We start from the raw sequence: 18,335 nt of genomic DNA on the forward strand, positions 1-18,335 counted from the left end.
GCCAAAAATCACCCAGTGAGCAAGGGTGGACTAGAACCCAGCTCTGCTTTGGGCCAGTCGATTACTTAACCATGAAACTGCTAACCAAACCAGCTTGCTTTTCAAGAGAAGCTGGGATTTCTGCTGTCATGCCTTGGATCCAACGTGTAAACCTAGAGGCAATTTGGCCAAAAGAAAGAAAAAGGTTTTATTTCCAGTTTGGAAAAAGGGACAGTTCAGAAGATACAGGAGAGCGGGGTGGTTTGCTGCCAGGTACTTCCATGAGAAAATCTGCAATCTAGAGAGTTAGAAATGAAATATCAAGCCTATGTTTTATCTAACTTTCAGCAAGCAACCTATCTCAGCTTGAGACATGGGTGCAAATTTCTGCAGCACTGAGCAGTCAGAATTTGTTTTTCCTCTTGGGCAAAGCAACCCATCTCCGGGCCAGTTTGGGACAAATCTCAGACCTTCCAGGTCCTCCAAGGGCTGGGCAGATCTGATCGGCTACTGCCTCCTTTGGGCCTGTTTTTGGCCCGCAACTCATGCCCAAATCCAGGCTCAGATTTCTCTGTGTCAGCCCTGCCCATGGAGGGCAGCTGTTCGTTCCTTTCTTGTCCTGTCACTCTGACTGGGAACACCCGAATCATTTACATCTTGAGACTCAAGAGGAAAATTGAAATTATCCTTGGCAGATCTCTAAAAGATGTTGGGGAGAAGGGAAGAGAGCTGAGTTTGGGAAAGATACAATTAACAGGAATACCTCCTTTCTTTTAGAAAGTAAGTATTTTCCCCCTTTTTTCCCTAGTTTTATTCTTTGTAAGTTTTTTTTTTTAAAAACAGGAATACAAAAATCTTTCTATTCTGAGAATTGGAAAGCTAGAGTTAAGTGACCCTCTTGGAAAAAGTGGCTTGTTTCTCCTCGTTTAAGCTGTCTGTATTTGCGACGTGTGTCTGTCCAATTTCTGGAGGTCAAAAATGGCTGAATACTAGAAGATCTGGAGAGGGGATTGCTATCACAACAGAGAAATGGCATTTTATGACTGCCTGTAGGCCAGGGAATATGATGGGATCCTTGTATACTGTAACTTGTAATTTGAGCTGCTGCTGGTGTTCAAGACTGGCCTAAGATTTTATTTTCGCCAGACGGGTTTTTTTTCTGGATCTTTCAGTTCTGCAGGGGAAAAAAAATGGCATCTGTTACCAGCTCAGCAAGTCTCATTCTGAGAAGGAACGGGGTTGATCTGTGGCCCTTTGCAGCTCCCAGGAGACAAGATAAGGGCCTGCTTCCTAGGTTGAAATGTGAGCTATGTGACGCCATGGATCCAGAATGGAAAGGGGAGAAGCTAAACTTTGAGCAGAATTTGAAGAAGCCTCAGTGCTGGAGGCAGCTTTGTTCTCCGTACAGCCCTGAGATCAATTGGAAGCTTATGGCAGAGTCTGAGTGGAATTGGGGGAAGCAGATGGCTTTCTGTCCATTTGTGGGCAATCAGATAGAGAGATGCATTGGATAGCAATGTTTTCCCACCGAGAAGCTACACTAAATATGACTGATCCGCAGCTTGAGCTGGTTTTGGGATTGGCCGCTCCCTAACCTTGTCACAAAAGTTGAGGTGATAATATAAAGATCAGAGGAAAGGGTGGGGGGGAGGCCTTTTTCCCCCTCCTGGTTTGATAATGGGGCTCCGTCCTGGTACTGATAAGCAATAGCCCTCTGGGACATGGGAGAAAACTTAAGAGGCCGGATATATTTCTAGAGGGTTCAGAAGAAGGGGAGGGGGGAGGAGGTGAGAGAATTTCGATCATTCCGTGGTATTTGCTCTTAGTGTAATTTAGGTATTTCAAGCTGGATGTGTGACCCATGTGGCCCATGGTGGCATGTGGCCCTGGACAGCTAGTAATGTGGCCTCGGAAGATAATGAAAGTTATAAAAAAAATAAAGGAAGTTTGTTATTTATAGACCTTAATTTTATTCTGTTTTTTATTCGGCCCAAGACAATTCTTCTTTATTCAATGCACCCCAGGCAAGGCAAAAGATTGGAGCAGTGATGGCTAACCATTTTTTCCCTCGGGTGCCAAAAGCACATACCCACACCTATAATGCAATGCCCCACTTGCACGCCCCACCCCCCCCATGCACATGCGCACACGACCCCCTGCAAGTGCACAAGACCCCACTCCCTCCCCCCCCCCACGCATGCACGCTTGACCCCCTCCTTTTGGCTTCACATCCAAAAACAGCGCCGGGGGTGTGTGGGGAAACCCTCGCCTCCCAAAATGACTGGGAGGCAGGGAAAAGCCTCCCAAAACGGCTGGGGGTGGGGAAGCCTCACCTCTCAAAACGGCTGGGAGGAAGGGAAAAGCCTTGCCTCCCAAAACAGCAATCTCCGGAAATCTGGGAAGGCACAGGCGGCAGAAAGTGAGGAGAAAGTTAGGTCTTCCCGCGAATGCGCGTGTATCTCCTGCTTGCAGAGCAGACCCGAAAATCAGCTGGCCGGCAGGAAGCGTGCACACACGTGCAGTGGAGCTGAGTTGGGTGACGGCTTGCGTGCCTGCAAGGGGGGGCGGGCTCCACGTGCCATAGGTTCGCCATCTCGGGCCTAGGGGAATACTAAGGGCAGATACCTCTGAGTGGGTATAAACTGCCTTTTCCTTTTTTCTGGGTAATCAAAATAGATTGGAATAATACATAAATAAACATGTCCTTTAATGCCTAGGGATGAGACACAGAGATTCCTGGCTGATATACAAGAAACAGCTTCTAGCCCTTCAATGCTGTATCTAATCTGATTTTTAACCGGGCACTAACCGCAGAATAACTTATTTCTGGTCTGGTGTGATATATAACTGCTTTTCATGAATTAATGTTTCCTTTTATTTTCTTTAATCACAATGAATTGTTCTTTTCCACACCGCCTTTAGGAAGAGCAGTCGGGCAGGGAAATAAAAGAGCTCTATCTTTGAATTTTGGCTGCCGTACTTGATCCCATAAACTCCACCATGGAAGTCCTGTGTAGAGATTTCATTATAGATTTAAAGGTGTTTTAGCAGTCATGTTTTCTCAGAAATCAAATCAAACTACAGTTCCTAAGATTCTTAGGAAGAGGAGCCATGACACTTATTTCCAGCACAAATCTATAACAAATGTGCCTTTTGCGTTATGATTCTTCCGGTTAGAAAACAATGGGTAACTTGAATGGTCATTTCTTTTTCATCCATGCAATGGTCTGCCATTTTACCAGCTAAACTTACAGTAACATCTCTGAATTAATTAGAGACAACTAATCTGTACTAGCTGGCAAAGTCCCTAGATAAGTGGTAATTAGGGGTCTATGTACAACCTGAAAGATTTGTTGAAAATGCCTCCTTCCTGGAAAAAAAAAGAGAGAGCCAATTCTCTAGATAGTACTTGGCTTTTTCCCATCCTATAGTTATCAGTGGAACGCAAACACTGTGTGATAGCACAACATAGAACTAATATTTGCTCTAAATCCAGTGAAAGGAAATGATTGCATTTACTTTTCTCCTGAGATACAGTAAAATGAAAAAATAAAGCTCTGAGGTTGTTCCTTGCTTGGAACAAAACACCCTATTTGCAAAGATGATGGATGGTGATGGATTTTCGAACGACTGACTCGGTCTGAAAGGAGTCCCAATTTCAGTCATTTTTAGAAGCCATGCTTCAATCAGTTTTGACAAGGACTGTGTCTAATTTGAATATAACATTTACTTTGATTGAATAACATGCATTCAGTTTTATAGTTGGTTCTCGCTTGTTTCTAATGGTTTTTAAGTTAAAACCTAACCCACAGGTAGTGCCCAATGTATAAGCACTTTTTTCCTCCTGTATAAGAAAGAGATTGTACACAAAGGAGATTTTCCTATCACTTCTACTCAGCTTCATATCACCTGCTAAGGTACTTGCATGTTTCTAGGGCAGTGATGGCTAACTTTTTCCAGACCGAGTGCCCAAAGTGTGTGTACCCGAACCCCCAAATGCAGTGTGCACACAGCCCCTGTGCATGTGCCATGCCCTCTGTGCATGAGCGTGTGGCCCTCCACATGCACCCCCCCGTATGCACACACACCCCACATGTGCCCCTTGTATGCATGTGTGGTCCCTGCACATGCTCCACCCCGTGCGCATGCGCCCCCTGCCCCCACATGCACCCTGCCCTCTCCCGCATGCACATGCACCCCCTGCATGCCCTCCGCCTCCTGCGCATGCACGGAAGACACTCAAAGATCAGCTGGCTGGTGGGAGGCGTGTGCACATGTGCGATGGAACTGAACTTGGGTGACGGCTCATGTGCCCACAGAGAGTACATTGCATGCCACCTCTGGCACACGTGTCATAGGTTCGCCATCACTGTTCTAGGGTGAACCTTCCCTATAGGGCAGGGGTGTCAAACTCGCATCATCACAGCAGCGTCACATGACGTATTGCAACTTTTTCCTCCTTTGCTAAACCGGGGGTGGGCATGGCCAGCAAGTGATACAGCCGGGCCGTGGGCCGCAAGTTTAGCACTCCTGCTATAGGGCTTCTTGGATTGTTCTAAAATCTTAGAGATCCTATAACATGAGCAGGGGATCCCAATGCAGAGAATTCCCTCACATGTCAGCTTTGAGCAATGTCCAAAAGGGGAGGGCTGGAAACAGGAAGAGCAGATTTCACCTCATTTAGGGGAATGCAGAAATAATTTTGGAAAATAGAATACAACTGGGTTGTCCTAAGGGAAGACATAGAAGAGAAATTCAAAATAACTTCAACCGTGGTTTAGCTTGGGATAAGAAGAGCCAGAGGGAAAATGGCAGGCTTTCAAAATGGGGTTATTATGCCCTACAACAATAAAGTACAGTACAGCATTCCTGTAATCCTTGCAAAGAGGTCTGTAAGGGGCGTGCATAAGAGCACAAGCGTGCCTACCGTTCCTGTCCTATTGTTTCCTTTCATTATATTCAATTAATATAGTTATTACGTACTCATACTCATATATATGCTTATATATTGTATAATTATTTCATACATAAATAAAAAAATAAAATAAAGTCTCTTGATCTGGCCCACTGCAAAAGACTGACATTTTTTCCAGACTTGAACTAAACTGAGGACTTCTAATTGCTATGTCCTTAAAATACTACCTTCCTAGGACAGTTTTTCTCTAATCTGGCATATTCCAAACATGTTGGGACTGCCATTCCCATAATTCCCAGCCAAATAATCCATCCGATGGAGTTTCTGGAAGTTGTTGACTTCCAGGCCTTTGATGGAGAAGATAACCGCCAGCTATTTTCCCAGCAATGTCCTGAGCTGTGGTCCTTCATATTTTTCCAAAAGTATCAACAAGTTGAATCCTTCATTCCTTTCCAAATACATGCAAGATGTGTTTTTGCTCTTTGGAGGAGGAAATACTGGTCAAAATTAGTCAAAACCTTTCACAATGGTTTTGCAGGATTGAAAGCCTGAATGGGCTGCTTTAATTTGCAAACTAAATTGAGAAATTCTGCTTGAATAAATTGCCCCTTTCCATGGGAATAAAACCACTTATCTCAACAAATCAGAGTCACTAAGCCCTGAAAACTAGTCTTTCACTTCAGAAATATTTTCTGCCCATCTCTACTCACTAGATTGGTTTGGGTCCTGTGTTCTACAAGTAGTAGAGTTGGGTTGAAGAATTAAAATTACAACTGACTTTTAGAGATGAGCATCCCACTTCCAAGCACTCAAAGGATTGGCAGAGAAATATGACATTTTGGGAGATGCCAAGAGATATCTTGGCCTTTGAGCAGCAAGACAGCAAAGATTAGACTCTGAAAAGTTGTAGTGTGTGGTTACACAAAGATAGAAAGGAAGTTTGATTTAATTTCTGTAGTTAGCTAAATAATAATAATAATAATAATAATAATAATAATAATAATAATAATAATAATAATAATAATAATAATAATAATAATAATAATAATTTAATTTGTATACCGCCCTTCTCCCGAAGGACTCAGGGCAGTTTACAGCCAAAATAAAATACAACAACAACACATACAGTATTAAAAACAAACATTAAAAAACTTATTCAATTTGGCCGAATATTAAAATACGAACAACCCTTTAAAATTAATAAAGATTACAAACCCATAAAATATCACTGCAATGGTTACTCCTCATGCTTTTAATACTATTCCCCTTTTGTCTTGCTAGAAATTCACTAGAACTTATTAGAAAAATGAAATTCAACGGTGAAAAAAGTAAGGTTCTACATTTAGGCAAGAAAAACAAAATGCACAGGTACAGTATATGTGGTACCTCGCTCAATAGTGGTAACTGTGAGAGGGATCTTGTAGTCCTAGTGGACAACCATTTAAATATGAGCCAGCAGTGTGCAGCAGCTGCCAAAAAAGCCAACACAGTTCTAGGCTGCATAAATAGAGGGATAAAATCAAGATCACGTGAAGTGTTAATACCACTTTATAATGCCTTGGTAAGGCCACACTTGGAATACTGCATTCAGTTTTGGTCGCCACGATGTAAAAAAGATGCTGAGACTCTAGAAAGAGTGCAGAGAAGAGCAACAAAGATGATTAGGGGACTGGAGGCTAAAACATATGAAGAATGGTTGCAGGAACTGGGTATGTCTAGTTTAATGAAAAGAAGGACTAGGGGAGACATGATAGCAATCTTCCAATATCTTAGTGGCTGCCACAAAAAAGAGTGAATCAAGCTATTCTCCAAAGCATCTGAGGGTAAACAAGAAGCAATGGTTGGAAAGTAATCAAGGAGAGAACCAACTTAGAACTAAGGAGAAATTGTTCCTGAGAACAATTAATCAGTGGAACAACTTGCCTCCAGAAGTTCTGAATGCTTCAACACTGGAAGTTTTTAAGAAGAGATTAGATAACCATTTGTCTGAAGAGGTGTAGGGTTTCCTGCCTAAGCAGTGGGTTGGACTAGAAGATCTCCAAGGTCTCTTCCAACTCTATTATTCTATTCTATTCTATTCTAGTCTATTCTAGTCTAGTCTAAAATTTACATTTTACATCAGTTTTTGGAGAGATTCTGGAGGCTGTGAAGCAAGTAGATTAGCAGTAGATTACATTTGGTTAGGGCATTAAGGAAAAAAGATTTAAAAGAATGTTCATTCTCACACTGCCGCTTCCCTCTGCACCATGGCAGACAGGGAGGCAAGCATTTCAAATGTTGGAACCCTCCCTCTTCATTCTTACATACTTACTATTCATGGAAAATGGTTCCCAATTGATATCTGCTAAATTGGGTATCAACTATTGGGTTTCAGGACAGTATCATAAGTCTCTTAAAAAAAAAAAACAACCACCACCTTATAGCCATAAGTTAGTATGGGGAACAGCTGGTCATGCATAAAAAGGCAGCCAGATGGATGCCTTTATATTCCTATCTCAAAGTAATCCTCCATGTATTAAATGAAGTAGGCTATAGTTGCAATAAAGTTTATGTCATCATAAACTTCTTAAAGCTCAACAAGATACTGTCATATTTTTTGCCAGAGACATTCCAACCAATTCCTACCTTTTTTTGTTTTACATGTTTCGTTTCCAAAAATGGCTTAATTGAAAGAGGAGAAACTGGAGCTTATGGAGAGGGCAGATACCTTATATTTAATGGATTTCTAGTTCATCCCCATCTTTTCCTACTGGGGATAAGAAAGGCAGTCAGAGAGAATGCTGCTCAGCTATGTGGAGATGATTAAGTCACTTCTTCCTAAAGGGAATAGAACTGAAATTCTTTTCCCCAATAATGACTTATAGCATCTTATTAGATCATCTATCAATGAAATGATACAAAGCCTATTGTCACTGCTATTATTTTGGCACATTGATAGTTGAATGACTCTAGATAATATTATGAATCACTAGTTGGGAAATGACCTTGGAATAGATGGAGTTTCTCCTTAATCGTTTGTGAATACCGTATTGATTACTAATCATAGAGTAAGATTTCCCCTCTATTCATAAACCCATATTGCTCATATTTTAGAAGTTCTCCACACAATTAGAGACAAGGCATTTATTTTGGATAGAACCACGGCACACTGCTTTATTAAAGATAATAGATAATAGATGCAGTGAATAAGCTATTTGGAAGGCTAAATACCTGTGGATCCAGTTAACTGCATTCAGTTTCAAAAGTGGGTTTTGGGAAAAAGGCTTTTGAGGTAATGAAAAATAAAATTTGTAAAACTGAGCTGGGGTGGCATTTTGCTCTGCTGTCAAAACAAAAATGTTATGTAGATTAATAAGGCAGAAATTGTCCATAGGCACTAGTAATTTGTTTTCCCAATCCCATTTGCAATTAAAACGATGCAACAAAATGCTCATGATTGTATAGATTTGAGGTTTTATTAAATTCCCTCCCGGTCTGATGAATTCTGTATCATCTCTATTATATCAGTTAAAAGGGGGTAATGGTTATTGGACTGAAAGTGATACTACATGTATTCAACAGTACCATTTTTATAGGAATTTTTATAGGTTTATGGTTAAGTGTTGATGCTGAAATTGCATTCTGGGGATAAACATGGCTTAGGTTTAAATCCAATGTGAGTATTTGCATTTTCAAACAGGCCTGTAATTTTGACATTTAAGTGTCAGCTTCCTCACAGTTGGGAATTATAAACTGTTATTGCCAGTGTATCAAAAGTATTGGATATATGACCCAACTAGATAAAACACCAGCTTTTGCTTTTTTTGCAAAAGGTTGAAATTTCTTCTATGTTTGTATTTTATCTTTGCATCTGTTCTCATTTTTTTGCACAGTATGACAGAAAAAGAGATTCTTGAGCCATCCGCTTCCCCCATATCTATAAGGGGGAAATCTCCAGAAGGGGTAAGTGTTATGGGTTATTTTAGAAGGGTAAGGGTATAAATCCTATCTCTTAATTCCTCCACAATCAGCCACAGGGTGTTTCTGGAGTCTTTTCCAACCTCCTGTCCTCTGGATATTTTGACTTATTGAGTGAGAAGTCTGAGAGTTGTAGTCTAATATATCTAGAAGCCACAAGGTTGAAAATCTGCTCTGGAGAAACTTGGTTATTCAGACAATCCAATGATGCCAGAACCTTCTAATGACAGCCTTTGGCCATGATGGTTGCAACCAATCCTCTCCTTTTGATTAAGGTTATAACCCATCCTCAACCACATCTACTGTGTTCACGAGGAACACTTTTTTTTTTTTTACAATTAACTTGTTGGGCTTCATGGCTGGAGAAGCTACTTCCTCCTTACCATTATTTCTACCAAAGGTTCAAGTTGCTGCCACTGGTCCCACTTGTCCAGCCTCAAATTTAGCAAATTTCTCTTTTCTATGCTTCAGTATAAGTCTTGCCCAATGGGATTTTTGAGAATGTATTTTCTTGAACAGAGGTCAACATGCTACAAAGAACTAGTTATCAGTAAGGTATTAATAATGCTATTACTAATTTTTAAGTAGAGGAAAAAGGGGAAGGTACCTACACAGCAAATTATAATGGAATGATGGCAGCGCCACAAATACTGTAAGGATTTTTCTTCTATGCAATGCACAGTTCTTTCACACTTCCTTGCTTATGAGAACACACATTCTAATGCAACCCACCATGTCCAATAAAAAACATTCAGCGGGTGAACTGCTCCCGGTTCAGACTGTATCACGCGATCCGGTAGCGATCGTGGCTGGTGGTTCAGCGATCCGGTAGCGATGGCGGAGTGAAGCTCTGCCCACCCACCCGGGTGTCATTACTTCCTGGTTTTAATGTGTTTTTTACTTTTTGCGCATACGCAGAAGATCGCATGTGACATGCACATTTGATGGCGCGTGCACTTCCGAACCGGTAAGGAAGATAAGCAGATTTCACCCCTGGAGTAAACTAATAGTTTAGTTCAATTGGAGAAACGTTTTGAAGGCCCCATTATCAGACTCCTAACATGATTTAATAAAGACAAAGCTTTATCTTAACACATAGTTCATCTCCAGTTTGAAGATCTCTGGGGATGGGAGGGGGGATCCACTTCTATCAAGATAATTGGTTCTATTTTCAAACTCTTCTTGCCATCAAAACATTTCTGTCATCGGGTAGCTTAAACTCATTAGATTTAATCTTAACTCCAGGGGAGAACTGAGCAAACCTTTCTATATGGTGGTCTTTCAAATCCAAGTACCTGTATTATTTGACATTGAAGTTGCCAGTACAAGCTTTAGAATTCACTTTGCTTTTTTTTTTAAAAAAAAAAGAAGGATTGTGGGTACATATGGAAACCTGCTGTTCAAGAAGCACACTTCCAAATCCTATTTAAGTGGCAAAATTACATCTAGGAATGAAATTGCAACCTGGTTGAAAACTGCACAGCATCGTGGAACTTTGCAAAAAGGAGGTCAGATTTCTGTACTGGTGGACATCCGTCCTGGTGAAGCGTTCAAATATATTTAAGCTGCATAATTGCTGCAATCTTTTGAAGGTTCATGGAATTCCTGAAAACTGCAGAGAATGGATAAGTTTTGGTATTACAAAGACGTTTAGCAAGCTTATCTATGAGGAATTTCATGTGGAAAGATGAGCTAGCTTTTGGACAAAGGCATGATTTCTTTCTGTGAGTTCTGAACATTAGCACAGGAGTATAAATACTAGAAAAGTGAGTCGTTTATATGTGGATACACACATTCTTGTCTGTGAGGCTTGTAATATATGAAACCACTATTGATTATGGATCCACTAAAAATGCTGGATTAAATGCTATATCAAACAAGCCTATGACCCATGGCAATTGGTGGTTAATTTATATTCTTACCTATGCATCCTATTCAGCTCCTGCATTTAAAAAAAATAAGCAGAAACCCAACAAGTCAGGTTGTGTGTTTGAAATTGAATGTTAGTTACTCCATCAACTGCTTCTAACCCAGCTAAACTCATAGGTCTGAACTCTGCCTTTCTCCAAGTTGAAAAGCTGTTTCTATTTCTTGTGCATTTTTTTCCCCATCTGTCCTATTCTGATAGGTGTTCCATTCCATAGAAGAGAACGAATTCCAACTATCGAGTAACATATTATTTTGCTAGGTCAATAATAGTTCAGTGTTGGGTCCATTTACTTAATTAAGACGCCAAAGCCATAGTGGTAAAATAACTTAAAGCACTTTCACTGGTCTATAGCGTATCTTAGATACTTGCAAAGAGAGTGTTGGTGTCAATGCTGAAGCGATCCTAGCTGAGGCCATCTTTGAGGCTTCACAGTTGCCACAAGGCAGAGAGGGAGAAAGGGAGGGGGAAAATTAGATAGGTCAGCTTTGCTGTCAAAATAACAAGTTTCTGTCGTCCCTTTCTAAAGCCACATTAGAACTAAGGGAGTACAGTTGGATAGTGATTTCAGATGGTGGCCTTATCATGTAGTTTTAGGTAACAGAGTAATTTTTAGTCTGCATTCTGCATCAATGGAATCAGAGCAATAACCTTCCACTTTATAGAATTGTTCTCCAATTGATAAGAATAAAACCATTTAATAAAATTAAAATGATATAGGATAATAAGTGAAAGAACAACAGGAATATGAATTAAAAATAATTAAGAGTTGAGCCTATAAAATGTGGGTTCCTATTAGAAATACCTTTGGCAATCTAATCTTCTCTCTCTATTTTTTTTAAAGATCTTTTTATCCTGCCTTTATCCTTTTTATAAGTAACTCAAGGTGGGGAACGTACCTAATACTCCTTTCTCTTCCTCCTATTTTCCCCATATCAACAATTATGCGAGATGGGTTGGGCTGAGAGAGACTGTCTGACCCCCAGCCACCCAGCCAGCTTTCCTGCCTGGCAGGATTAGAACTCACAGTCTCCTAGCCTGGTACCTTAACTACCGGACCAAATACTTCACACCTGTATCCCTAATATTCATAAGTACTTTTGAGAAAGTGTTTCATATGCATCCTCCACGATGCTTACCATAAGCCCTTTAAGTCAGACCATTATTCTGATAACTTTATTTCAGGTAAGGGTGGGTAAAAGCTAAAAATGGTTTGGGACAATGCCCAACTAGTGAATTAATTGTATGAGTCAGATTCGTACAAGGGACTGGGATTCTCCATTTGTCACTCTGTTCATTGAGCAATAACTGTGATGGATGAGTCATGTAACTCATTCTTATTACATGCCTTGGGTCTTCTGTTAAGGTAAAATCTGTCATTTCCCTGGTAACAGGTTGGCAAGCTCAAAATATCACAAGCTATTATGACTGCATAGGCAATTGCCAGAGGAGCAATAAGGCAATTGCCAGAGGTGAGAGGAGAACTGAAGGCAGATAGAATAGAGTAGAATAGAATAGAATAGAATAGAATAGAATAGAATAGAATAGAATAGAATAGAATACCACTTCAGACAAATGGTTATCCAACATCTTCTTTAAAACTTCCAATGTTGGAGCATTCGCAACTTCTGGAGGCAAGTTGTTCCGCTGATTAATTGTTCTGTCAGGAAATTTCTCCTTAGTTCTAAGTTGCTTCTGTAACAAGACTTACAAGCCCTCTTTCCATGCAGACTTCAGGTAGAAGATCGAATTAGTAGGACTTTGGGAACCTGAATTGGAAGTGATATAAGCAGTCAGATCTGAAGTGGAAAGTGCTGAAGGCAAATCTGTGACCTGATTCAGACATTTCACTAAACCAAAATGTCTTTGGCTGGTTTATGGCTTAGTAAGATTTGCAAACCCAACCCTTTACTATTTATTCAGCAGTTAAACACAGCATGGTTTAATGTGCTATGCGTACAGTGTCAAAAATCTCACCTAAGAAATAGACTTTTAGCAGAAGAGAGTTTGATATTCTTGTTTTGCTGTAAGTTTGCCTAGAGCAGGGGTCTCCAACCATGGCAACTTTAAGACTTGTGGACTTCAACTCCCAGAGTTCCTCAGCCAACAAAGTTGGCTGAGGAATTCTGGCAGTTGAAGTCCACAAGTCTTAAAGTTGCCAAGGTTGGAGAGCCTGGCCTAGAGTTTCTGAGAGAGAGGAATTGAGGGCTGAAATGGAAGTAAGCATTGGCAAGAGGTGCAATCCATAACCATACAGAGACTTACATACAGAGAACATGGGAATGAAGTCCCTTCTTCAACCCAATCAGGAGAACCTACAGAATAACACAGATGGAAATATTGCTCAGGCATACAGAAAGCTGTTTGCTTGGTACGGGATCTATATTCTCATATTTTGTTCTGGACAGAGCCCAGAGTGTTGTGTGTTGGGTAAATCGTATGTTCCCTGTTGCCAGAAGCCTGCTGCAAGAGCACCAATGCTGCAAGAATTTCCGCATTTCATTAAACTGCCCAATTTTGGGATCTCAGGAGACCCTGAATATGAATAAATAAATATATGCAGGCAAATGATTTGCTGTTTTCCCCCTGAGACATATACTATCAGCCCTTGGCCTCAGGAAAGGGGCTGCATGCCATCCATTGCTTTCTCCTTGCTGATTCTGGAATTTGCAACTTATTCCTTTCCCAGGAATTCTCTGTCCTCTGCTGCTTTGCCTGCCCTGCTTAGTATAGAAGCAATACCTGAGCCAGTAAACCATCCTCCTGTCTCAGATCTTACACAGTTTGCTGGGCTCAGAGTCAAGATGACCATCACCCTTGTGGAAATAAGTTACTGTACCAATAGCTTAGGGATTGATAGGACAATAGGGCTACATACAGTATAAATGTGCACTTCAACGAGGACTTAGAATAGAACTGGAATGTTCTGACCTAGGCTTCCTGAGAAAGCATAAATCACAATCTTAGTCCCAAAAACCTCTTTTATTGAGATGGCTGTGAATTATGGTCATTCACAGCCCATAATGATTCACAAACAGTCTGTGAAGATTCCGATAGATGTCTGCTCAAGTTGACACAGTATTTCAGGATAATGTTGATAAGCATTCACCTTTATCTTCCTTGAAACACTGCCAGAGACCTAATTGTCAATTAGTTTTGCAAGGCCAAATGGAGCACAGAGTCAAATGGACTTCTCAGAGCTTGAATTGACTATATGAACTAATTGCTTCCTGAAAAGGCTCATGTCCGTTTGCTTCTCTTTTATGTCCTCATGGGAGGGGCCAATCATCTCCAAGCCTTACTCCTGAGTTGCCCTTTTTTTATTAATTGTTCTTGCCTTCTGGCAGCTCTGCAGCTCACGCTGTTCTTGTGCCTCGCTGATGTCAGATTCCAGAGACGCCAGAGGCAGCACATAACTACCAGATGGCCCTGGCCCCCACTCTGCCTCCGACGCAGAGCCCTTGGCCGAGCCTTCCCCAGACTCTGGGACTGGCCCACATTCCTCCCCAACCTCCTCACTGTCCGAATCTGCTGCCAGCTCTGCTGGCCGCTGGCGAGCCACAACATGGAAGGGACCTTGGAGGTCTTCTAGTCCAGTCCCCTGTTCAACAGTAGAACCTATACCATTTCAGACAAGTGACTGTCCAGTGATGGATCACCCATGATTTCTGAAGGCAAGCTGTTCCACTGGTTAATTGTTCTCACTGTTAGGAAGTTTCTCCTTAATTCCAGATTGCTTCTCTCTTTGATTAGTTTCCAACCATTGTTTCTTGTCCTGCCCTCTGGTGCTTTGGAGAATAATTTGACCCCTCAATACTGGAATGCTGCTATCATGTCCCTCCCAATCCTTCTTTTCTTTAGACTAGCCAAACCCAAAACCTGCAGCCATTCTTCATATGGTTTAGTCTCCAGGCCTTTGATCATCTTAGTTGCTCTTCTCTGAACTTACTGGAGTTTACTTTCTCAGGTGGAGTGAACCAGCTCCCCCTCTCACTACCACTGTAGGGAACAAAATGAACTGAGGAATTATCCAGCAGCTCACCACTCTTTCCTCAATTAGGCTGCCTGCCTTTCTTAGTATTTTCCCACATACAGGTAGTCCTTGACTCATGACCACAATTGAGTCCAATATGACAGTTGCTAACTGAGTTTTGCCCCATTGTATGAATTTCTTGCCACCATTGTTAAGTAAATCACTGCAATTGTTAATTTAACACAGTTGTGAAGTGAATCTGGCCTTCCCTGTTGACTTTGCTTGTCAGAAAGGGGATCACATGACCCCAGGATATTAAAACGGTCACAAACATGAGTCAGTCGCCAAGCGTCTGAATTTTGATGATGTGACCATGGGGACCATGCTGTAACACTTGTAAGTGTGAAAAATGGTCATAAACCATGTTTTTCAGTGCTGCTGTAACTCTGAACAGTCACTAAATGAACTGTTGTAAGTCAAGAATTACCTGTACTGTGTATGCATTATTTATTCAATTAAAAGTCATGGACACCTCTCGAATAAAAGCTGGTCTAATGAACAAAGCAGGAGGATGGATTACTGAGATTGACATTGTTCCAACTGATCTGAGGGATTAACCAATTAATGCTGTGGATAATTTGACTTCTGCTATTAATATATGCATCTTGGAAGTGGGATGTAAATAGCTAAAGTGAAATGGGCCTTGTGTGTATCCTGTGACTTAAGCTAAGCAAAACAAGCTTTTACAATCTCATCAAAGCTGACAAATGCCCTTCCCTAGCAGTTCGAGTGCTGAGATAGTGTATATCCACATGCAGCATTAGGCTAGAAGTTTGTTCTGAAAGCTTTGCCAATAGAATAGATTAGCAAGCAAAGCCTCCCATTGATTAATCAATGTGGCTCAGTTTAAGCAGTGGGCCTGGGAGTGAAAGGTTAGTTTGACTACACTAAGGCAGGGGTGTCAAACTCATGTGATGTATCAGGACTTTTTTCCTCTTCGCTAAACCGGGCGTGGGTGGTGGCCAGCGCGTGACTCATCCGGCCCACAGGCCGGGAGTTTGACAGCCCTGTGCTAAGGTATAGTGAAAAGTGAAAATAAAACACATTTCTGTAATTAATGAATAGTTTTGTTAAACTAATTAAAAAGTTAGAATATTATAATCCATTAAATTTAAGAGTGTGCCAAGAGAGTCTCTTAGTTTGGAACTCTCTAGTTAAAGTCTTTTTTAACACCTCTTTCTTAATATGCAATATGAGTATAATATGAGCATTTTTGTGCATTGCTGTTTTGATTAGCTGAATTTCTTTACTCAGAATCATTTAAGAATCAGATGGCCTAATAAATGAGTAAATGATTCTGTGAGGTTTTTATGGCTTGCTGGGATAATATACATAAATACTTGAACTATATTAACTAAATTATAGATTACCAATAGTTGATTATTTGGTTGAAAAGATAACCAACCCAAAAAAAACTTTATTTGTATTCTAGCATTCTAGAAATGCTATCACATGGCATGCTGTTCCCCATCTAAGTCTATTTTTATTTATTTACTTATTTGTTACATTCCTTTGCTGCATATCTCACCATGGGACTACTCTCGGCAGCCTACAATAATAAAAAGGAAGAAAAATGAAAAAGGGTGCAAAGAGAACAGTAGTAAAATAATATAATAATAAAGTAACCAATGACAAAGGAACACCATGAGAATAAATACATCAATATAATAGCCAAAATGATGGATGGGTGGGGAGCAGAGAGCAAGTGGGGAGAGGTGGAGTCTGCCATCAATCCAATGTGGACTCCCCCATTTGGTCCCCAGGCCTACTACTACTATTACTACTACTGCTGCTGCTGCTACTGCTACTACACCACACCAGTACGCACCAACAGCCTGGTTACCATTAGCTAATATTGGGAATAGAAAGCTGCTACATGCAATTAACGAGCTTTGTGGTGGACTCTTCATGCATTGCATGTTGCAACATTGCTGCTTCTTGTATCCTCACGCTGGCATTTTCTCTGAAGAAAACTTCCACATGTAGGAATTGGGGTTTTTTTGTCTCCCTGTTTTCACTGTGAACCCCTCTTCCATTCCCTTGCCTTTTGGGGCTAGACAAGTTGGGTGTGTGTGCATGCCAATTCCACTGGTTGCCAAGGTTCTTGGTTGGCATCTATCAAGTGCTGATTGTCCGCCCCATCCACCCACCCACCCACCCACCCACTCTGCCCCATCCCAACCTGGACCCTCAGTTGCAGAAGCTAAAGCAGTTTTTCCAACGCAAGCCCATGGAGGAGGAGCCTACCTCAGAGGAGCCACAAGCCAACGGGGAGCTGGTCAGCTCTTCCGGGGGAACCATCTACTACTATGAGGAAGTGGAGGAGGAGGAGGAAGAGCCTGAGCCACCACCTGAGCCGGAAAAACCAGTTAACGACAAACCTCACAAATTCAAGGATCACTACTTCAAGAAACCTAAGTTTTGTGATGTCTGTGCCCGCATGATTGTCCGTGAGTTTCTATTATGCCGTATGCAGTTATTAAAGATGCATGAATCGTGCCCGGGAAAAAAAAAGCATCAAAAGTGGGATGGTGGGATATATTGAAAGCCGAGTAAGTCCTAGCAGGCATATGATTTGGAACAGTTGCCCAAATGGAGGGAGGAGATACAGATTATGATTTAGTGGAAAAATGATAAGTTAACTGTTGAAACAGAGAACGGTAGATGCTCACATCAGTGGTGAAATCCAAATTTTTTTACTACCAGTTCTGTGGGCATGGCCTGGTGGGCCTGGTGTGGTTTGGTGGGCATGGTAGGGGAAGGATACTGCAAAATCTTCATTCCCACCCCACTCTGGGGCCAGCCAGAGGTGGCATTTGCCAATTCTCCAAACTACTCAAAATTTCCGCTACCGGTTCTCCAAAACCTGTCAGAACCTGCTGGATTTCACTCCTGGCTCATGTTCACCTTGCATGGTTGTTTAATAGTTTAATGTAGGAAGTTATCTCTAAGTAGCCCAACTAAAGAATCCCTAAGACTAACCCCACCCTCACACCAACAGGCAAGACACCAGAATCTAAACTGACAGCAAACAGCACTCCTTACTAGCACTGATGGTGTTACCTAGCTAGGGTAATGAACTGTCTGCAAGAAAACAAATAAGCTCAGAGGGCACCAAGGACCCCTCGTAGTTATCTCTTGCAGCCATGCTGAAATTCACGAAATCCCTAGCAATCTTTCATAGCAAGGTATGAACGATAGAGGAACATTCTGTAAAGAATGGCAGAATGTACTCATGGACACCCATAGTTACAGGTGATGATGTCAGGTGCAGTCATGAGGTCATTGTGTGCAAACAATGCAATCAGGCCCTTGTGCCATTGTTTGTCGGGGTTCCAAGTAACACCCCCAACGAAATCAAACGCCGAGACTTGCAATTCCTCAAAGCTAACTTTTATTAGAGATGTCGTATTGGCGCATCTGGGAAAACCCGAATCGGAGAGCTTCCGGGTTTTCCTCACCCAAAAGAAAGTTCAAGACCTTGCCCACTTCTCCCACATGTCCACCACTGCTCCAATCAGTTC

The 18,335-nt window shown here is 41.4% G+C and overlaps 1 protein-coding gene across 3 annotated transcripts in view; it reads left to right on the forward strand.

Moving 5' to 3' along the window:
- The first annotated feature begins 610 nt into the window (after window positions 1–610).
- Window positions 611–18,335, forward strand: part of STAC3 (SH3 and cysteine rich domain 3) — a 35,408-nt gene continuing 17,683 nt past the window's right edge. The window contains exons 1-3 of one of the 3 annotated variants that reach the window (XM_058170730.1): window positions 611–759; window positions 8,767–8,836; window positions 17,006–17,261. In XM_058170730.1, coding sequence (XP_058026713.1) covers window positions 8,768–8,836; window positions 17,006–17,261 — 325 coding nt within the window. In that variant the 5' untranslated portion in view covers window positions 611–759; window position 8,767. Of the gene's footprint in view, window positions 760–8,766; window positions 8,837–17,005; window positions 17,262–18,335 lie in introns of those variants that run through there. The other 2 variants (XM_058170731.1, XM_058170733.1) reach the window with 2 other exon arrangements.

This window comes from Ahaetulla prasina, chromosome 2 (assembly GCF_028640845.1).
Source record: "Ahaetulla prasina isolate Xishuangbanna chromosome 2, ASM2864084v1, whole genome shotgun sequence".
In the NCBI taxonomy this organism is placed as follows: domain Eukaryota; kingdom Metazoa; phylum Chordata; class Lepidosauria; order Squamata; family Colubridae; genus Ahaetulla; species Ahaetulla prasina.